The sequence below is a fragment of the Macrosteles quadrilineatus genome, unplaced genomic scaffold (assembly GCF_028750875.1).
Source record: "Macrosteles quadrilineatus isolate MER2022 unplaced genomic scaffold, UCM_ALF_1.0 Scaffold_3__2_contigs__length_128488019, whole genome shotgun sequence".
NCBI lineage: Eukaryota > Metazoa > Arthropoda > Insecta > Hemiptera > Cicadellidae > Macrosteles > Macrosteles quadrilineatus.
In genome coordinates this window covers 15,978,855-15,999,181 of record NW_026542596.1, presented here as the reverse complement: position 1 = coordinate 15,999,181, position 20,327 = coordinate 15,978,855, and the positions used below count along the sequence as shown (strand labels likewise).

The 20,327-nt window shown below is 36.4% G+C and overlaps 1 protein-coding gene across 1 annotated transcript in view; it reads left to right on the top strand.

Moving 5' to 3' along the window:
* LOC128990799 (protein bicaudal C-like) overlaps nt 1-19,619 on the top strand; it is a 39,660-nt gene extending 20,041 nt beyond the window's left edge. Inside the window, exons 9-17 of the mRNA XM_054413380.1 lie at nt 2,383-2,551; nt 4,766-4,888; nt 5,840-6,061; nt 6,769-6,873; nt 7,304-7,411; nt 8,165-8,295; nt 11,407-11,584; nt 14,955-15,074; nt 19,131-19,619. Of these exons, the coding sequence (XP_054269355.1) occupies nt 2,383-2,551; nt 4,766-4,888; nt 5,840-6,061; nt 6,769-6,873; nt 7,304-7,411; nt 8,165-8,295; nt 11,407-11,584; nt 14,955-15,074; nt 19,131-19,222 (1,248 nt within the window). The 3' untranslated portion in view covers nt 19,223-19,619. The remainder of the gene's footprint in view (nt 1-2,382; nt 2,552-4,765; nt 4,889-5,839; nt 6,062-6,768; nt 6,874-7,303; nt 7,412-8,164; nt 8,296-11,406; nt 11,585-14,954; nt 15,075-19,130) is intronic.
* The last annotated feature ends 708 nt before the right edge of the window (nt 19,620-20,327 follow it).

Here is a 20,327-nt window from a genome sequence, read left to right as displayed (position 1 = left end):
GTACCAAATTTCAGCCTCCTAGGTAAATGGGAAGTGGGAGAGTTAGTGATGAGTGAGTGAGTGAGTCAGTCAGTCAGTGAGGGCTTTGCCTATTATATATATATAGAAGATTTTATATATGTAGATATCTATAAAAGAGGAACTATGTATGTTTGGGACCCTCTGTTGGTTGATTCCTTCTTGATCCCTTCCCAGGTTTTTCCTTTCTCCTTCAACTACTCAACCAACGTCCTTTTCCAAGTGTTTCTGGGTCTTCCAACTCTCCTGCTTCCAGGTGGGTTCCACTCCAATGCCTCCTTAGCCACGTCTCCATTTTCCTTCCACAATGGGTGCCCTACTCATATCCATTTTCTTCTTCTTATCTGTACTTCAATTGGCTCTTGGTTTGAGCGACACCACAACTCATCATTAGTTACTGTTTCGGGCCACCTTATTCTCAAAAGTCTTCTCAGGCACTTTTACACTTGTTTGTAGTTTATTAGTTATTGCTCTGCTAAGCTTCCAAGTTTTGCAACCATACAGCAGCACACTTTTTACATTTGAATTTAAGATTCTTAGTTTGTTTTTAAGTGAAAAACTGTTTGTTCGCCAGACTTTGTTCAGAACACTGAATGCTCCAAAGGCTCTATTTGTTCTTCTTTTTACGTCATTTTCTGTTCTTCCATTCTTTTCTATAACACTACCTAAATACAAAAGTCTCCTACTTCCTCAACTTCCTCGTTTTCAAGAATAATAGTACCTCGAGCCTCATCATTTACCTTCATATATTTTGTCTTTCTTTTGTTTATTTAAAGTCCCGCTTTTAAGGCCTCTTCTCTAAGTTTTTCTGTTTTCTGCTGTAACTGCTGCCTTGTTGCATATATATGACAAACATCATCTGCAAACTCTAAATCTTCCATTTGCTCAAAAACTCTCCAAGTAATTCCCGTTCTTCCTGTAGTGCTCTCCTTCATTACCCATGTAGCACAGATGGTTGGGCCAACGTTGGCCAACTGTGGGACAGTTGGTCGATGGTTGGTTGGAGCTTCCACAACCAACCAACCGTTGTCCAACTGTATATCTCGTAGTTGGGCCAACCAATATTTACAACTGTGGACCAACATTGGTTCATTGTTAATGAAATACATTAATATGCATTGCTGGGTATCATACATCAAGCCAACCGTTGTCCAACCGTTTTTCACTCCGTTGGACCAACAAAAGATACTTTTGTTGGACCAACAATGGTCCATAGTTGAGTTTACACGACTTTCATTCTCTGGGTCTAGCTTTCACAACATAATTATAATAAAATATCTGGTTTTACAATACCTTTATCAGTTCCAAAAGTTTCCAAAAGTTTTTGGAACTGATAAAGGTATTGTAAAACCAGATATTTTATATATTACAGTTCCGGCGCTACAACAATGAATTTTAATAATTTTAATAATGCAAATATTTTTTAAATTAATATTCTTTAACTTATTTGCAACAATTTAAGGGGAAAGAGTAATTAATCATATAACAGGCAATTATAATAGCATTAACAATCTAACGGTAATTAATTAATCATTCAAATACCAGTATCCTCTCTAACTCCAAAAAAAAAAAAAACTACTTATGATGCCTTAACAGATTAACAGAATCATATTATACTGTGTAGTATCAAAAATGTTTGAAGTATTGCGACCATTGCAACTGTCGGCTACTCTTTCACCACTTGAAAACTCTCTATATCAGCAATCACAGATAGCTCAGTGGTAAAGTAAGAGGCTCATAAGTCGAAGGACCCGGGTTCGAGACCCGTCTGGGCCAAAAAAATGTTGTTCTAGTTTTTTTTCAAAATTTGTTTTTATGAACTATTTAATCAATTTACTCAACTAATAATTATGCTTTTCGTACTAAATCTTTATTATTTTGTGTGAAATAAAACGGTTGGACAATGGTTGGCTGGAAAACAGTTTAAAGAGGTGACATTTCTACCGTTGGCCAACTGTGTGGCTCCACAATTTACCAACGTTGGCCCAACCATCTGTGCTACATGGGTATATTACTGTTATACTGTATAAATAGATTTAATTGAAAATCAATTCAGACAAATGTAAATTCGCTTAGTCGACAGGTTCGCGGCGGCGGGGGTATTTAATAAATCTAAATATTGTTCTTCCATGGCCTGTGTGAGGACAACATTAAATGTTTCAGTTTTTACTGAGAAACGCTTGTGCAGCTGTGGTTGGCTTTTGGAGAAAGTACCATAAGCTCAGAGTATTAAAATTCACAATTTTACAAGACTCAGCTTTGAATGAATAACAATATGCTGTCCATTAACAAAATTACTAAATATTTTGGTAGTATAAATTTTGTTGTAACAACAGACTGTATTTATATAATTATTGTTTACAGGGCATGTTACCTCTTCTTTTGATCTTTGATGTGCCTGAGAACTATTTGACTACCAACATGAATGATATTAATGAAATCATGCATAGTCATGAAGTTATCATACAAATAAGGAACAAACCTAAACAAAATGTGGTTTCTGTTACAATCAAGGGTTTAGAAAAAAACGCAAGTAAGTTTTATTCATTCATAGTAATACATTTTGTAGTCACGTCTTCATAGACTCAATAAGAATTTATTAATGGCATTAAACTTATTACAGTAGTAGGCAACGTCAATCAGTACAACACATAGGGTTGTATGTAGCATTTTTTGTGTTTTCAACTTAGATACTACTTTATCCACATGACATTGGTGGCTTAACCTACAAGTTAAAAAATCTTCTACAGTGTAAAAGGCATTTTGTTTTTAAGAATGTCATTACATACGATTTAAAATTATTTACAGACAGAGTTCTAATTTCTAATGGTTACTCATTAAACAATAGATACTGTTGATAATGGTAGCATTTGACGGTTTTACTTAATCTAATATAAGGTGTAACAATATTGTGCTTAGTTCTACTGTTGTGACGATGACTGCTGCGCTGCATGGGAAAGTTAGCTAAATTTTCTTTTACATACATAAAGTTGGAAAAAATTAAAAATATACAGTGATGGCAAAGTTAAAATATTTATCTGAATAAAACTATGTTTACAAGATTCAAGTTTAGTAAAACCCATAATAGTCCTAATAGTTTTTTTTCTTTTCTTTGCCAAGTGAATATTTTGTTGGAGGCAGCAGAGTTTCCCCACAATCGAATTCCATAGCTATAGTCCTCGCCACCCTAAGTTGAGGCAGCCAAAGTCGCACTGTAGCCCTGGCACTAGATATACATGGATATACGCCGTGCGGCCTTGGGCTGCCTCAACTTGTGGTGGCGAGGACTATAATAAGAGTGGAAGAGACCAAAATATGTCATCAGAAGAACTTCTAAGCTGACATTATGCTTAAGGTTTCATTACAGGGGGACAATACGAGACAGCTTTTTAGAAAGTTGAGAAACATGTTCATCCCAACTCAATTTACTATCTAGATAGGTACCAAGGAGTTTGACAGGCTTAGTGAGGTTTATTGTACAGTTGATTTTTTCAAAGAAAAGTACAAGAATTCGGCTTTATCTTCATTTAAGGATAGATTGTTGGCTAAGTACCATGACTTTGCGGTTGACAAGGCATTGTTGAGTTGAGTTTTAACATCACATTCAGTTTTCTCAGATACAACAAAAGTTGTGTCATCAGCATACAACACACTCACTGGAATGTTGTAACTAAAGTCGTTCTTAAACACACACAAGAAACAAAAAAAGCTCTAAAATGGAGCCTTGGGGAACGCCAGCAGTTACATTAAGCATTTCAGAAGTGGTATCGTTAATTACAACAATCTGTTCTATTAATTAAATATTAACTTAACAAGCTTAACTCTTGATTGTTGATATAATAACATAAAAACGTAATTTACTCTACAGAGAAAATTGTGAGAGATTGTATCAAATGCTTGACTTAAGTCTACTAGGCAGGTGCCAACAACTACCAGTTTCCTTTCAAAACCTTTAAGAATATAGTCCACAACTGTTTTAACAGCCATGGCTGTGGAGCGCTTGTGTCTGAAACCATACGGATGATCATATAGTAAATTATAAACTGAGGAATATTCATACAGCTGCTTAAAAATACATGATTCAACAATTTTACTGATGGGAACAATTAATTGGGCGATAAAATAGAGAAATAGAATTAAATATAGACTGTCAGCTGTGCTATGGTTACCATAAGTTCTGGCGGCTTGGAGCGCCTTGTAGCTACGTAGCACGTACGCCGTAACTACATGGTGCTACCAGCGGTGTGCGCCAGAACTTATGGTAACCGCAGCACAGCTGAGGGTCTATATTCAATTCTTTATGTCTATGGCGATAGTTCTCTGGACTGCTTTTTGACCTTTTTTAAAGCTGGAGTGATCCTTGATACTTTAAGGGAGTGAGGAAAAATGCCAGATTTTAACATGAGGTTGATAAGAAAGGTGAGGGGATGAACAATGGAAGAACATATTTTTTTTTTTACAATACAGTTACTCCGTGACACCTTCACTTTTGGAGTTGCTCAGTTCAGACACAATAGAGGCAACTTGTTTGGCACTCACTTCCTCCCACTTGAAAACATTAGTGTTACTAGGCCTAGAGCCATTACCAGTTTGCTGTTATTTAAAAAATATATTTATAATCTTTCTTTTATCTCTGTTTACAAGATTTTTCTTGTTCCCTCATTATACTCCATGACTTACTTTTTATTTTCCGTTACTATTACTTATTTATTGCCCCACTATACAGAGAATGCTCTTTTACTTTTAGATAATATTTACGAAGCTCGTCGCCAACTCATCGGTCTGAAGGAGCCAGCCGTTGTAGCCAACATACCTTCCACATATGTTGGGGTCAATCAAATAGCAGTAAATACCTGCAACAATCACACATGTAAGTCAACTAAAAACACAACACTTCGTTGGTTGAACTTGTATATAAAAATGTCCCTTTAGATACCAACAAACCATATTAAGCACATTATTTACCACAGTTGCATTCTATAAGGTTTTTATTTAACTAGTGTACATGTTGCTCGAAATCGAGCAATTGCAAAGTATTTCAGGAGTTGCTTAAAGACGACTGACGGTAATAATTATCGATGAGTTTAAAAGAGTCAACTCACACTTCTCAATGATTATTTAACTATTATATGAAAATACTCACAGTGTTCATAACAGGTTAATGTAATCAACATTTCTTGTAAATATCTTATCATTTATCAAAGGTTGATCTCGTTTTTAGTGTTTTCTAATAATGTTTTCCACTTACAGCCGCATTAGGTTGTCCATGTTTATCTTCTAGATAATTTACACAGTGGCTGTTTTACAATTAACATATGTTCTTCTCACTTTTATTTTCTGACAACAGCTGGAGTTTCATAACCATGTTTGTTTCCCATGTTAATCTTATGGAGAAATACAAAACTTTTAAGGGCCCCAGGGCCTCACTCTCTAATTATTTCCCTAAAAAGAATTATTTTCCTGCACAACTTCACGTTACGCTCTTTCCAATGAGACCAAAAACATGTCATTCGGTTCAGTAGTTTCGGAGGAGTAATTGTCACAAAAATCCTGCTTGCGTATTAAATAAGTATAGATTGTGTCATTTTCCAAATTAAGTAAAACATCATACAAAATAGTTTTATTTTTTTATAAACTGTGACAATTTTATGACGATGGACTATGTAGTGCAAATAAAGCATTGTGTTTGAGACTAGGATTTATGAGGTCCAATTTGGTAAATACTGTATGCTAATCTAATTGTCCTAGAGTAAAACTTTTTTCTAAACATTTTCCCATTTTCCAAGTTTAGCTCACAAGTGCTGAGATACGTATTTTGCAGGTAATGTGGAGATGCTGAGTCCCAACTGTCTGTCTGTGAACAACATGTTTTTGTCTCCTCACAGCCAATCACCTGTCCCGGAGCTCAGTGGATGGAACCAGCTGACTGTACCATACAATCAGCTGGTCCCTCAGCAACATTTGCTACTCCAACATCTGTTACCACGTGGTCAACAGCAACACAACACTCTCGGACATTCCTTGTCAATGCCTGATATTGCTGGTGAGATTTGATTTTGTTGTTCTGAATTTACAATGTGTTTTGATAAAAATTTATCATTTTTGTATCTATCTATCTACAAAATTATTCAGATTAAGCTTGTGCACAAGGCGTTTTTTTAATGTTATAAAGTGTATTTTACTCAACACATAAAATCAGGTACCTGTACCAACATTGGTAGTCTACTACAGATCATCTTCATAGCGCAAAACACACATTTAAACAGCATTGAGATTTATATCTGTCTAAAAAAGTAATTCTAAAAAACAGCACAAAATTAATTAGGTGTGGAGTGATTGATACCTCAAACATAAGAGACCATTGGGGAGTTAATATAACTGACCACAAAATGATTCATGGCTCCATTGAGTTTAAATTTAAGAAAAGAAGCCAAGTAAGATGGTATCGTACAGAGACTATTAGAAATTGTTTATAGCAAGTGCAGTGAGAGATATGGCGGCAGTGGACCGGGGATGACCGGCGGGGGGGACCGGCACCACCGTAGAGTACTGTATACTAATGTCAGGAGGATGTATTATAGTAGTTGTTGGGTGAATTATTTAAGACTATAGTTACATTGAACTATCAACTGCCGAGGTGATGGAGCTGGAGAGTGAGGTGAGGTACACTGTGTGGGTTGTGTGATCTGTGACCAATATAACTCATTTAATGTTACCAATGTTTTAAAGTGACCCTTGTTTGTGTTCCAGGAGGATATTCATCTCTGAGTAGCAACACCAGTCCACTATCTAGTCCATGTGCTAGTCCACGCAACGCTTCACCTGTGCAGAACATGTCAGCTGACCAAAGATCAGGTTAGACAAAATACTTAACCTCATTCAATTTAAGTTTGATAGCTGAGTGATTGGGTTTTTTTTTTGTACGCCAGTAGCATTTTACAAGAGGTCAAACGTGAGAATAAATGTTTAGTGGATGCCAGGAATTGAACCCGTCTCTCACGCACCGGAGTCCGAGATGTTAACCTTGGGCTAGCAACACACCCATAACTGGTTGTTTATATAAACATTTTATGAATCAGCTATAAATCCTGGGTGTACATAGAGTGTTCCTCCTTTCTGTGAACTCCTCTTGATACTTTAAAGTTTTTTATTGCTTTATTTTTTCCCATATTTTTCCTAAATCTACAATTTAATAACAAACTAAATTCATAGTTCTAAACATTTTAATTGCTTTTACTCTGTATGCCTGTTAAAATTTGTCATCAAATTTTCAAAACTGTTTCAGACAATAACAACGTTTTCACAACTGACCTCAACGAACTGAAAGCTCCAGGATTTGAACGTCACAAGAAGTTTTTTGACTACCACAACCTAAAAATGCAAGCAAATCAAGGTATTTGAAAACTTTGCTCTTCTATCAATCTTTGCTTTACCATATACCCATTCTATATTATTATTGATTTTCAAGGGCTTATCTTAACCCTACATTATTTAAACATATTTGGTATCAAATAAAAGCTCTTACACCCAGATGTGACTTATCTGGGGTAAAAGAAAATCACACTCTAAAAGCGTTAGTTAATTTTGCCTACATGGAGGAAGCTATTTAATGTTCCTTTGTTCAATGAAATTGCATCGAATCAACTGATTTTAAATCAATTGATTGTCAAATAACAATACTCAACCAACAAACAAGTTAAAGAATAGATTGGGTACCTAAATGATTTATTGTTTAGTTTTCCTTATTTTAGGTGCTTTTGGCTGCTCTTTAATCTGGGGGTTTGCACTGAATGAAATGTAATATATTAATAAACTTGTTTGGTGTTTTTCTCTGCCAATAGCATAAGTTTGAGAACAGTCAGATCCTTGTTTTGTTACCATCTGGGGTCTTCGTTGGAAAGTGTTGTTAAGCCCATTAAAAAACAACAAATTTGGATAAAATAAGTGGTGGGCTCGTATTGCACCTCTAAGCAGGCATTTAACTAATTTATACTCATCCTTTCCGCGTGTGTTTCGACTGAGACCTTTTTATGATATTAGTTTAAATAATTTTTAAATGAGATAAGAAAAAAAATGTGGTGAATCCTATAATGGTTGATGGTAAGAAAATGCTTTATGAGTGAACAAACAAATGTTGATGTTATAGCCACGCAAGCCCAGCCCAAGTCTACAGACTTGCGAGTACCTAACTCTACCTGGTCAGGCCTTGGTTTAAGTCAGTCGAGTCCAAGCGCAGTGCTGAAGGAGCAGAAACAACGTGAAGCATTGGCTCTGAAGGTATTGTAGGCACTCATTTATCATGACCACACCTAATTTTTAGTTTCTCCCCCATAAAATAGTAACTTATATTAAACAAGTATATTTTTTTAACATTTTGGAGTTTTATTTGGTGGAAATATTCTTTTTGGTTCCCCCAAACAAAAAGATGTGGTTCGGACTTCGGAAGTGTGTTTGTGTGTGTTTGTGTCTGTTGTGTGGTTGTGGGTCTGTGTGAACAGGGTTACAGACTGAGGTCCAATTTTGTTGAAATTGTGTATATGTGTACTAATCTATATTGTATTTCCAGGTTTTTCATTAAAAAACATATTTTTTACAATTATTTTTACAAACTATAATAAATTGTTTATGATTTTCTCACAAAGACCTACAAAATAGCAGAAAAATCCGATTTTCAAAAAGACTGCTTAAATGATTTGATTTAAAATATAGTATGTTATAGCCATTATAACTCTAAACAAAGTTGGTACAACCCCCAATGATGTAAAAATATCCCCGCCGCAGAAAACCTGTCGACTAATTTCCATTTGCCTGAATTGATTTTCGTTTGAATCGATTATAAATTAACATTTAGGTTTAACGAGTATCTAGGTTTGCTGCTAAAGGGAAACTAAAAGTGTGTTTTTAAAGTAAAATATTAATATTAATAGCTTAGTATAAAATAGGTAAATTTGCCAAGTTTGATCAATATATAAACAAGCAAACTTGTCTGAATTGATTTTCTATTAAATCTATCTAAATAACATTAGGTTTAACAAGCACCTACGTTTGCTGCTACAAGGAAACTAATAAACGGTGTTTTTTAGTAAAATATTAATAGCTTAGTATAAAATAAATCAAATTGCCAAGTTCGATCAAAATTTATCCATTTACAAGCAAACTACAACATTTTACAATATTCTCCATAAGAATAACATGGGAATTTTAAATGATCAATTTTTTGAATTTTATCCGTAACCAAAAATTGTACAAAAACACTTTGATATACTAAATTATTAGTTTATTTTTATTTTAAAAAGGTCTGGAGAGAAATTGGAAAATTTTGTGTTTTGAGGTTGAAAATTAGAAAGTCCCATTTTTACCCCATAATTTTAATAGTTAACCCCAAAATAGTTTAACCCGTTCCCATGGTCCGATCATGCTGGTTCGGAAACTCTTTCAAGGTTATCCCGCCTTACAACGTTAAACCTAATTTCACCAAAATCGGACAAAAATTACTCAAGTTATCGCGTTTATGGACACTTATATATATGTATATATATATGACACATATTATATATATATATAATTATATTACTAATATTATAAATGTGAAAGTTTGTGTGTTTGTTTGTTTATTTATTTGTTTGTTTGAAGTTCAATCAGGCATTAACTACTGGTTGGATTGGGCTGAAATTTGGTATGGTGGTAGCTCACATTCCCGATTAACATATATACTTATTCTTATCTCAAAAATCCTTTTGGGCTCTACCCCAGTGGCTCTGGAGTTTCCCATGATAATAACCTTATGAGTATTCATATTAAAAAGGAATTAAAGAATTTGGTCAGCTGTTTCAACCACACGAGTTGGTTCTATGATATCATAGACAAATAGAATTAATATAGACCGTCAGCTGTGCTGCGGTTAGCATAAGTTCCGGCGTCCACCGCTAGGTTTGCCTTGTAGTTACGGCGCACACCGCTGCAGCGTCTGCTGGTCGCATACGGCTACTGCGCTCCTCCCCTGCAGCGGTGTGCGCCGTAACTACTTGGCAAACCTAGTGGTGGGCGCCGAAACCTTCCTTTGACAGTCTATATTTGTTCTATTTGTCTATGATGATATTAAATAGCATTAAAAAGTTATAAAGTTTACCAACAGGGTGCAGCACTACTATTTCTTTTTTGCATTTATGACAACAGCTAATTTGGATCAACTAGCAACAAAAAGTGTGATATACAATGAGAACTTTACTTTTTTCTATGTTGGGTGCAGTGGTAGAACATTATTATGGCTATGATACATGTTCTATACTATAGCATACCCTAAATTAAAAGATCTAAATTTTCTTAAACCGGGCCCTCTCCCATTACAATGCAAAGCCAAGTATAACTGCAATACGCATTTTATACTTATACGCCAACCCCGTACAAAGGACGGGTGCTTTGCTAGTATATACATATATACAAATTTGAATGAATGGTGTTTTTGGCCTCTGGGGACATCAAAATGAAAAAGTAAATCGGTCCCGGGCCTAGGTCTTACCGTGCCACCTACGGTAATAGCTATAAAACCCCATAAAATAACAGAAAAATGTAATTTTCAAATAACCCGCTTGACCATTTTCGATTCAATCTTACAGTCCATTGACCAGTATACAGGGTAATTCTAAATTATTGTTAGGCAAATCGGTCCCGGGCCTAGGTCTTACCGTGCCACCTACAGTAATAGCTATAAAACCCCATAAATTAACAGAAAAATGTAATTTTTAAATAACCCGCTTGACCATTTTTGATTCAATCTTACAGTCCATTGACCAGTATACAAGGTAATTCTAAATTATTGTTACACTTTTTAAACTCTATAAATGAAAAACTATATAACCTATCAGCACAGGATGAGAACCAATTGAAAGAGGAGATTCTCTTAATATTCTTAGACGTATTTGCTCATCTACGTGAAAAAACTTTTAATTTGACACCTCAAACGTTAAAATCCGTCAAACCGTTATCGACTTATGACTGTGAAAAAAAAACTGCTTTCGTATTAATATTTAGATGTTATTTAAACAAGAAATAAATCTGAAAATTTTCTGGGAATATTTTAGTAGAAATCCAGCCAGGTAAATGGAAATTCACTTAGTCTGCAGGTTTGCTGCGGCGAGGGTATTTTACTATAGAGTTTCAAAAGTGAAAAGTGTAACAATAATTTAGAACCATGTATTATAGTACATTTTAACTCTTAACAAAAACCTCATTATTTAAAAAATTACGGCACAAAGATTATTGCAACTTTTGTGAATTCCTCTGTAAACAATCATAGTAGCCTACTCCCACCGCTTAACCATGAAGGGTTATTGACAAGCTAATGGGATAAGTATGTGTCAGAATGTTGATAACTTTATTTAATTACAGGGAGGTGATATTTGGTCCTCTGACCATAACCCTGGAAGTTCTCCAGATCTGACTGGACTCTCTGCCTCCAACTACCTTGAGACTCTCCCCTCGGGTCTGCTGGAGTCCATCTCCACCACCTCTCAGCAGTCAGACTTGTACAGCATGCTGGCCTCCATGGGTCTAGATAAGTACACTCGTGAGTATTTATATATATAATATGTGAAACCATTTTTGTGAAAACTTCACCTATTTGTGGAACAATTTCAACGTTTGAGGTGTCAAAAAAATTATCTCAATTTACAGTATTGCAATAATGTTTTAAAATTTTAAAAATCTTACCCATATTGGGGCGAGACGCTCAGATTGATTTTTCCCCATAAGAATTTTATAGAACAAATTTAAAAACAAAAGAACAGCTGTTTTTATAAAAAACTAGGTGGCCCGACAGACGTCCTATAGTGGTTCTGGTTGAAGTTCGTTCGCTACGCTCACTCACCTTTAGGTTGGAGCTCGTTCGCTGCGCTCACTTGCCTTCAGGTTAGCTCGTTCGCTACGCTAACTTGTCTCCAGGATGAAGTTCGTTCGCTACGCTCACTCACCTTTTGGTTGCAAATTAGCTGTTCTCATAATTAAAAAAAATATAGTGCTGCACCCTGTTGGTAAACCTATTAACTTTTTAATGCTATTGAACATCACAGAATCAGATAGTTTAGTTGAACCAGCTGTTAAGATTCTTTAATTCCATTTAAATATGAGTACTCATAAGGTTAACATGGAACACTCCAGAGCCACTGGGGCGGAGCCCTTTTGACGGACCTGCACCAAACTTCACACAAACCATCCTTGAATAATGCTTAATAATGCCTGAAAGTTTCATTAGAATCTGTCGAGCGGTTTTGGAGTCCATAAAGGACAAACAAACATACATTGGATTTTATAGATAGAAGATAAACTCAACAGCTTTCTCAGATGAAAATACTTTAATACTTTCTTATTAAATGGCGACCATACAAAGTAGGTATTTTAAGCCAAGTATGAATGGAGATTAGTGTAGGATGAGTGGCGCGATCTTGTAGTCTTGTTAGTGACTAAGGCCGACATATTCCTTAGACACAGCTGTTAATTGATAGCCCATACAGCTAATGGCAACTAAAGGGACCTACAGTTTATTGTGGAATCCGAACCACATTTTTTCCTTGGTATATACAAATTGGTCTAATTATCAGGATAGTACTGCGGATAGTCGTAGCACTCACTCGTGCGGAAGTTAATCCACATCAGGGAGTATCACATCCACGGTGCATGCCTATATATATCCACAATTCGTGACCTCCTAGTAGCTGGATTACAGGACGGCGCCACCCGTCCCAGTCAATGTTTGTAATACCTAGGAGGTTATAATAAATGTAAACAGCTAATCAGTTTTGTTGAAAAAACAGAAAATGCCTCGAGTTCAAAGAAAAAAATATTGAAAACAGGTGGAGACAATTAATAAGAGCGTTGAGACGACTTACTAATAATGCGTAATATATAAATATATATAATATATATATAATTGAATTATTTTGACATGAACAAATTGCTAATGCATAACTACTAATTTTGTCATGCTGTAGGATCCATGACGTCAAACTTGTGGATAGATTGACTGCCATATCCCACATATTTTTGGTAAATAAGCTGTTTGTTACGTGTGGCAACTTTAGTACATCTATCCACCTCCACCACTGTGATGTAGTGTTGTGCTGCTGCATGGCCTTGACCACAGAAAACATATTACTATAACCCAGAATGCCAACCACATGGTAAAAAGCATTAAGTGTTTTGAGAGAGCTTTGCCTGTCAATCGTAGGCAGCGCCACGAGCGTTGCCATGCACTCAGCATAGCAACGCTGGTGGCGCTGCCTACGATTGACAGGCAAAGCTCTCTCAAAACACTTAATGCTTTTTACCATGCGGTTGGCATTCTGGGTTATAGTAGTATTATATGTTTTCTGTGCCTTGACTCATCCCATCTCTACAGACCAGCTTTAATACATTTTGTATCCAAAAAGATCATTGTTAAATGAGCCAATATCAATTCTTTGAAACAATTGGACACACAATTGGGTGTGGATTCTTAAACTGGATACCTATGAAATGGACACTAGATAAGTGTAGAATGGAAGGAGATGATTTGTAGCTTTGTTACTGACTATAATATCAGCTTTCTTAAGCTAGGCGCCCACCGGGCAACTCAGCGGGTGACGCGGCGCGGCGCGGCGCGGCGCGACGCCGTGGAAAAAAGTTGCCACGTATCCGTGCCATGTTATCTTATGGACTGACGCCCACCTAGCAACCCAGCGGGTGGCGCAACGCGGCGCGGAAAAAAAACTTCTTCTCGAATCCGGGAGTGAGAATTCGGTGGAGAATTTCTTCCTCTCGTGTTGCGGCGCCTCCGTTGAGTTGCCTGGTGGGCGCGGGGTAGAGGCACGGAAACGGCGTCTGCCCCTCGTCTGCCGCTCATTCGGGTGTTTTCGGAAAGTATCGTGAGCCCTTCGGGAGTGTTCGGGTCCGAATCTGTGCATCCCCTCCAAAAGAATAATTCTCAGCGCTGCCCCGCGCTTCCGCTAGAGTTGCTTGGTGGGCGCGAACCCTGGAGAAGCGGACGGAAGTTTTTCTCCGCGTCGCGCCGTGCCGCGCCGCGCCGCGTCACCCGCTGAGTTGCCCGGTGGGCGCCTAGCTTTAGTCCGCATCGTTAAACCAAATGATCAAGGACAGCTGGGCCGCAAAGTCATAGTGATTGAGCGCCACATTAAATTTACTCTTTTATATTTTGTTACTGTGACAATTATTATGTGACAGTAAGAAGCCATAGTTTACAATAAGCTAGTTAAAATGTTAATGTATTTGACAGAAATCAGCAATTTACATCAGAGCACTCTGACAATGTAAACCAACTACGCTCAACTACGTTTATTTTTATCCTAACACTGGTTGAAACATAAAATTACCCCCGCCACAGACAATTAACCTGCTGACTAAGCAAATTTTCATTCGTTTGATTGGATTTTCACTATATATATACACTTTTTTAAATGTCATATTTTTTGTTCACCTAAAAAGTATTATTGTACCTTAAATTGTAAATTAAATGTAAATTTATTAGCTGTAAGCACAGACTAACCAACACAAATAGACGTCTCCTCATCCCATTGTAAATTTTGAAGCTTGTGTTTTGTGTCTAGCTCATGTCCGGTGACACTGATCGCTATAGTGTCGACAAACTTTTGTTTCTATATTTTTGGGTTTATTTAATGATCTGTGCTTTACTTTTCGGTTCGTTTATATAACCAGGGGCTGAGTTATTGTTTAAATAAATGACTAAAAAAACGAGAAATAAAAAATGTAAGCAAAAAACTACCTCTACAGTGCACATGACAGAACTAACAATAAAATTGCCTTCATCTGATCCATAAGGATGAGAAATCTACTTATATGGAGTATGTTTTATCTATGCTAAAACTGTTCAGGAAACAACATATTTTACATATTTTTCTAAGTTTATGAACTTCTGTTTGTTTTAGAACTGTTCAAGTCCCACGAGGTGGATCTCGCAACATTCCAAACCCTCAGTGAGGTAGACCTGAAGGAGATTGGGGTGTCTGCATTTGGGGCTCGTCGCAAAATGCTTTTGTGCATTTCAGGTAAACAGTAAATATTATTACTGGTAAAAAAATAAAAGAAGATTCTTATTGTAGTCTTAAATCAGTTTTTAAACTTGTATTGTTTGGGAATATTTATTTTTAATTTATTTTTCAGTGTTTAAAAATATTTTGATAGTTTTGACAGCAAAGTGTAAAGAAAAAAAGAAATATTAATTAATTCGATTCTGATATACAGGGTGTCCCGGAACTCTCTACCAATATTTTAGGGCAGTGCTCCAGGGTAAGAAACATAACTAAATATCATATTTAAACTGTCCGGAAGTCCTTAGTTACTCACACAGCCGCCATTTTGTTTTTTTCAGTTATTAATTTTTTCCTAAAGAATGGTTAAACATACGAAATGGAAACTTTGCACAAACATATGACAACTAGACAAAGCTACCAAAAAATTATGAAGATTTTTCAAATTCATAAAACAAAATGGTGGCCATTTAAAGTTGTTGTAAAATCAATGGATTTTGAGTTATTTAAGAAAGAAAATTTTAAATGGCCCCCATTTTGTTTTGTGAATTTGAAAAATCTTCATAATTTTTTTGTAGCTTTGTCTAGTTGTCATAAATGTTTGTGCAAAGTTTCCATTTTGTATGTTTAACCATTCTTTAGAAACAAATTAATAACTGAAAAAAAACAAAATGGCGACTGTGTGAGTAACTAAGGACTTCCGGACAATTTAAATATGATATTTAGGTACGTTTCTTACCCAGAATCAATGCCTTAAAATATTGGTAGAGAGTTCCGGGACACCCTGTATATATTGATATATATCTCTGCAATTACAAGTTAATTCACCCCAATATGGAATATAATTCTATATTCCATAAAGGTGTGAAACCACAAAAAGCTGCCCCCTGGTGGGGTTTAAAAGAACTTAATTTAATTTATGCAGAACCTATGAGGACATAAATCACACAGAGCCTGTGCAGTGGAAGATTTGATGTTAGGACTGGGTATATCTAATGTTAACTGTTAGGTCTGAAAGGGCATTTTGTAACATTTTATGAAGAGCTACGTCAATATGAAGACGGGTTTCAAAAGTGTCAAAATCCTGCGACATTTTACCAAATGAGTCACTTCACAGACCGGCGCAAAAAACTAGTGCTCACCGTTTGATTAGTCTAGGAATACTGGGGGTTGAGTGGTGTACTGGTCGGGTCGGAGGCAAGTTGGAGGTAGTGCGCGTCGTCCCATTAAATTGTGTGCTATTTTTGGCTGCAACGACCAGCGGGTCGGGCCCGACCAAACTGGAAAATTTTGGTCGTGCGACCAGGGCCCGACCAGGGTCCGACCAGTCGACCAGTGCGCGCTGTTCCATTTATTCCTATTATAAAACTGGTTGTATCCGACCAGTCTGAGTCGTGGTCGTGGTCGGGATAGTGCGCGCCGGCCCATAGGTGTGTAGGCCAATATCATTAAATTACCTCAGAAAAACGTATGTAGGATTGTGAGAGATCTGTCAACTGTCCTCCCCCAATCACCTTGTTGAACTTATTTCTAACACTTCTTATATGCTAATCTTCTTAAAATTTACTAGTGATATGTCACTCTGAGAAATAATAATAATATCTGTTTATTGAATGTTGGATTGATAATGAACTGTTCAATATTGCCAGATTTTACTGAGATATTTATATTACCTTTTATATTTGAATAATTAAATAAAATGCAAAGTAAAAAAGTTGAATAAAATATAATAATATGATCGGTTAAGCCGTTACTCTTAAAAGTGTGTCACTGTTAGGAAAAAATTATATTCTAGGATCAAACCGCAGGTGAATAAAAGACGATATTTGAAAAAAGAATGAGTATTGAGCTATTAAGTAAATTTAAAATTCACACAATCAGCAGGGAATGGATGTTACAAAATTTAATCAAATATAGTCAGAGAAATATCTACTTGTTTCCAAGTGGAGATTATGATTGGGATATAATTTGATTCAATCCTATCAACCCCACTAATTTGCACTGTCCCGGGAAAAAATAGAGAAAAACCAATTTATTGATTTATCATTGAGATCACCAGACTCCCCAAGTATATTTTATACAGCCGGCCGGTTGTATGTTATTGCAATAGGGACTTGTTTGCCAGTGGACTATACTGCAGTACCACTGCGAGGCCGATCGACTACTGAGTCAGACCTTTGGTAGACTGTTTATTTGAAATTAACAATTTTGACTCTAATGGGAGTCTATCATAGTGATCTTTAAAGTTCCTCCTAACCTTGGACAATGCAACGTTTGCCTCTGAATCTCTCCTCTAAAAACAAAATCAACCACTCTCACTAGAACTGATTTTTTGATTGACCAATAATTCAAGATATAAAATGTAGTACAATAATTTCAGCTGTAATTACAAAAATTCATGATAATTTACTATTCAATGAGAGATAGACATTTTGCAACCAGTTCGACGCATGTACAATTTTCTCTCACGAACGCTACATCAATCCGGTAATTTAAAATCAATTTGACTTATACTTCTACTATATTCTACAATATTCAAACTACTACACTTCAAACAATTAGGAATTCAGAGAATTATTAACATTTGCTGTCGTTTCGACGCACGTACATTTTTCTTCCGAACGCAATTTTCTAAGTTACGAATAATATATTGAAAACATGGCTTTCTCTACTCCAAGTGATCGTTCCACGCTTCTCCACATTCAAACGTTTGTCTGTGTATCCCTACGCGTTCGTAGCTTTTTTTTTTTTTTTTTAACAGAGGGCCAGGCGTACAAGTCACCATGGGATTGCATCGCAGCTAGAACAGCTTATTGTGCACCCTCATTCACATGTCCTCATTCTCTGTAAAATCCCAGGTCCTTGGTGAACCGTGAGAGCCTTTTGACTATGGTAACCTGTTCTTCCCTTTGATCTCCCATCAATAGGCCAAGGGATCTCATGCGCAGACCTTGTAGGGCTGGGCACATGAATATACCTTCACAGCTTTCCGTAGCGAGATTTCCCTGAAAGGACTCAGCTCCTGAACTTGCTTGACCAGCCAATCCTTTGTGGCTGCGTTAGCACAGCCTCCACATTTCTTCCTGGAGGCTTCATTAGAGTCAGCTTGGGGGTAACCACCCTTGCCCTGCTTTTTTCCCAGCATCCTGGTTCCCAGAGGAACTGGCTTTGCAGGGAGCAGAGTTAGGGTGCTTGGCAGCCCACACCAGCCTCCTCTCACTTCTGGATAGCACCTTTTCGCCTTTGGCTAAAGCATCCGGTATCCTCTGTCTTTGCAACTCGCCCCTGGAAAGTCGTTTTTCGTTCCTTTCCGGTTTCTGCGAGCTTGTCGTCATCGTCAGATTTCATTAGACCTTCCTCCTCAATTTGGGTCAGATCGTCCACATTGTTCTCACGAATACCGGGTATCTGAGTCCACCCTCTCCAGTGACCCTATTAGAGAGGTAAGGGGTGCATACGACTGGGTTCCCCCTGGTTCCCAGAAGGCTCCGTTAAGACACTGAATATTAGGCCCCCAGTGCCACAAGACTCTTGGCATGGATCGCATTACACCTTAGTCTAGGGCCCCCCTCACTTGGTTCTGTAGGTGGACCATCACCCAGTGGCAGAGGGTAGCTCTCCACAGCTAACAAGTGAGAGTTGGGGTTTAGGTTGTGGCCAATCTGCCGAACCAACCCCGCATGCGAGGTTTGGCCGGAACGGCGCGAAATTTTCTCCCACTCACTAAACCCCCATACCTTCCCACGTTCGTTGTGATTGGACAATGTTGTCCGCCGTTTCGGCGCTGATTTTGAATGAGTGAATTCAAAATCGGCACAAAAGTCACATTAAAGGAGACTAACAACAACAGTGCATATCTGTGTTGGCGTCCTTAATTGTATTATTCTTGTCCTTAGGAAGCTTATACTTTTTTAGCGGTCTGTTTTAGGTCCAAATCAAGTTAAAAAAATTCTATTGTAAGGTCTGTGACATACTTTGCTATTTAAAGATATGTAATATTTCAATATAAGGTGACACATCCTCAGTAACTTTAGAATATACAAAGATGGTAGATAAAGAACTTTTTTTTTCCAGAGCTCAACAAACGCCCGTTCCGCTGCAGCGCTGCTGTTGGAGCCGAGCGCAAGAGTTCCTCCTCGTCTAACAGCCTGAATGACAACTGGTAGTTTGTTTGCAGCTTTTTGTTGTTTGTTGGCCTTGAGTTTAGTTGTAGACTATTATTATAGAACTGTGAAGGCATTGTATTTAATGCTAAAACTATATGTTTCTTAGTGGTGCTTTACTACCGTTGCTAAAACCAACTGTGTGAGTGTAAGTCTTAAGCTTACTTGTTAAACCTCACTAAAAATTTAATGTAAACTAAAAGTTTACAGTAAAGTTTTGATGTAGAACATTTTCTATTTTGACGGGAAGTACAAAGACAGCCTAACAACTAGACAGCATAACAGACTAAAACGGTTTGTAAAACACCACGATGGAAGCATCAGATGATTTCAGGTGCAGGAATAAATAATTTTTAATCAACTTCAATTTTAATAAGTAATTTGTTTAATATATATCCACTAATTTTATTAAATAATACTTTAAACTAATTTTATTTCTAATTTAATATAACTGAAGATTACATTGGTAAATGTGATCGTGAAACTTATAATTGTCCTATATTAGGTACATTATTTGTGATACTTTGATGACAAGTTTACGATAAAATATTGTTTTAAACTGAATGATGATTAATTATAGTAGGATAGTAAAAGTAATTATAGTTTTAAAGTAGTTTTACCGAAACTGTTACAAATTAAAGTGTTGAGTTGTTGAATATGTAAAACAATTATTCATTTTTATTTGTGTTAGGGCTAAATTTTATCTAAAACTCATAATCAAGTGTGACTTACTATCTTAACAAACTAGTTATGGTATCTGTTTGTAAGTTGGAATTGTAAATGTGAAATTCCTCGCACCTAGGTTGTAATTGGATATGTTTGCATGATATAGAATGTTGATATTTTTTTAAAGATGAAAATTATTATATTACAATTGTTAAAAAGGATTATGAAGGTAAGTATTATATATCAGTTATTTTGTTATATTAATACTTATTTGAAATGAAGGATGTTTATTAAACTACTACCCTTATAAAGGATTATTGTAAGAGCACCTATCTATTGATTTGTTAATAAAGTTGATGTTCCACAAGATTGCGTTTATCATTATCATTACCTATATCAATGATTCTAATATTATTTTATTTTGTGGCATTTTTATGTTTTG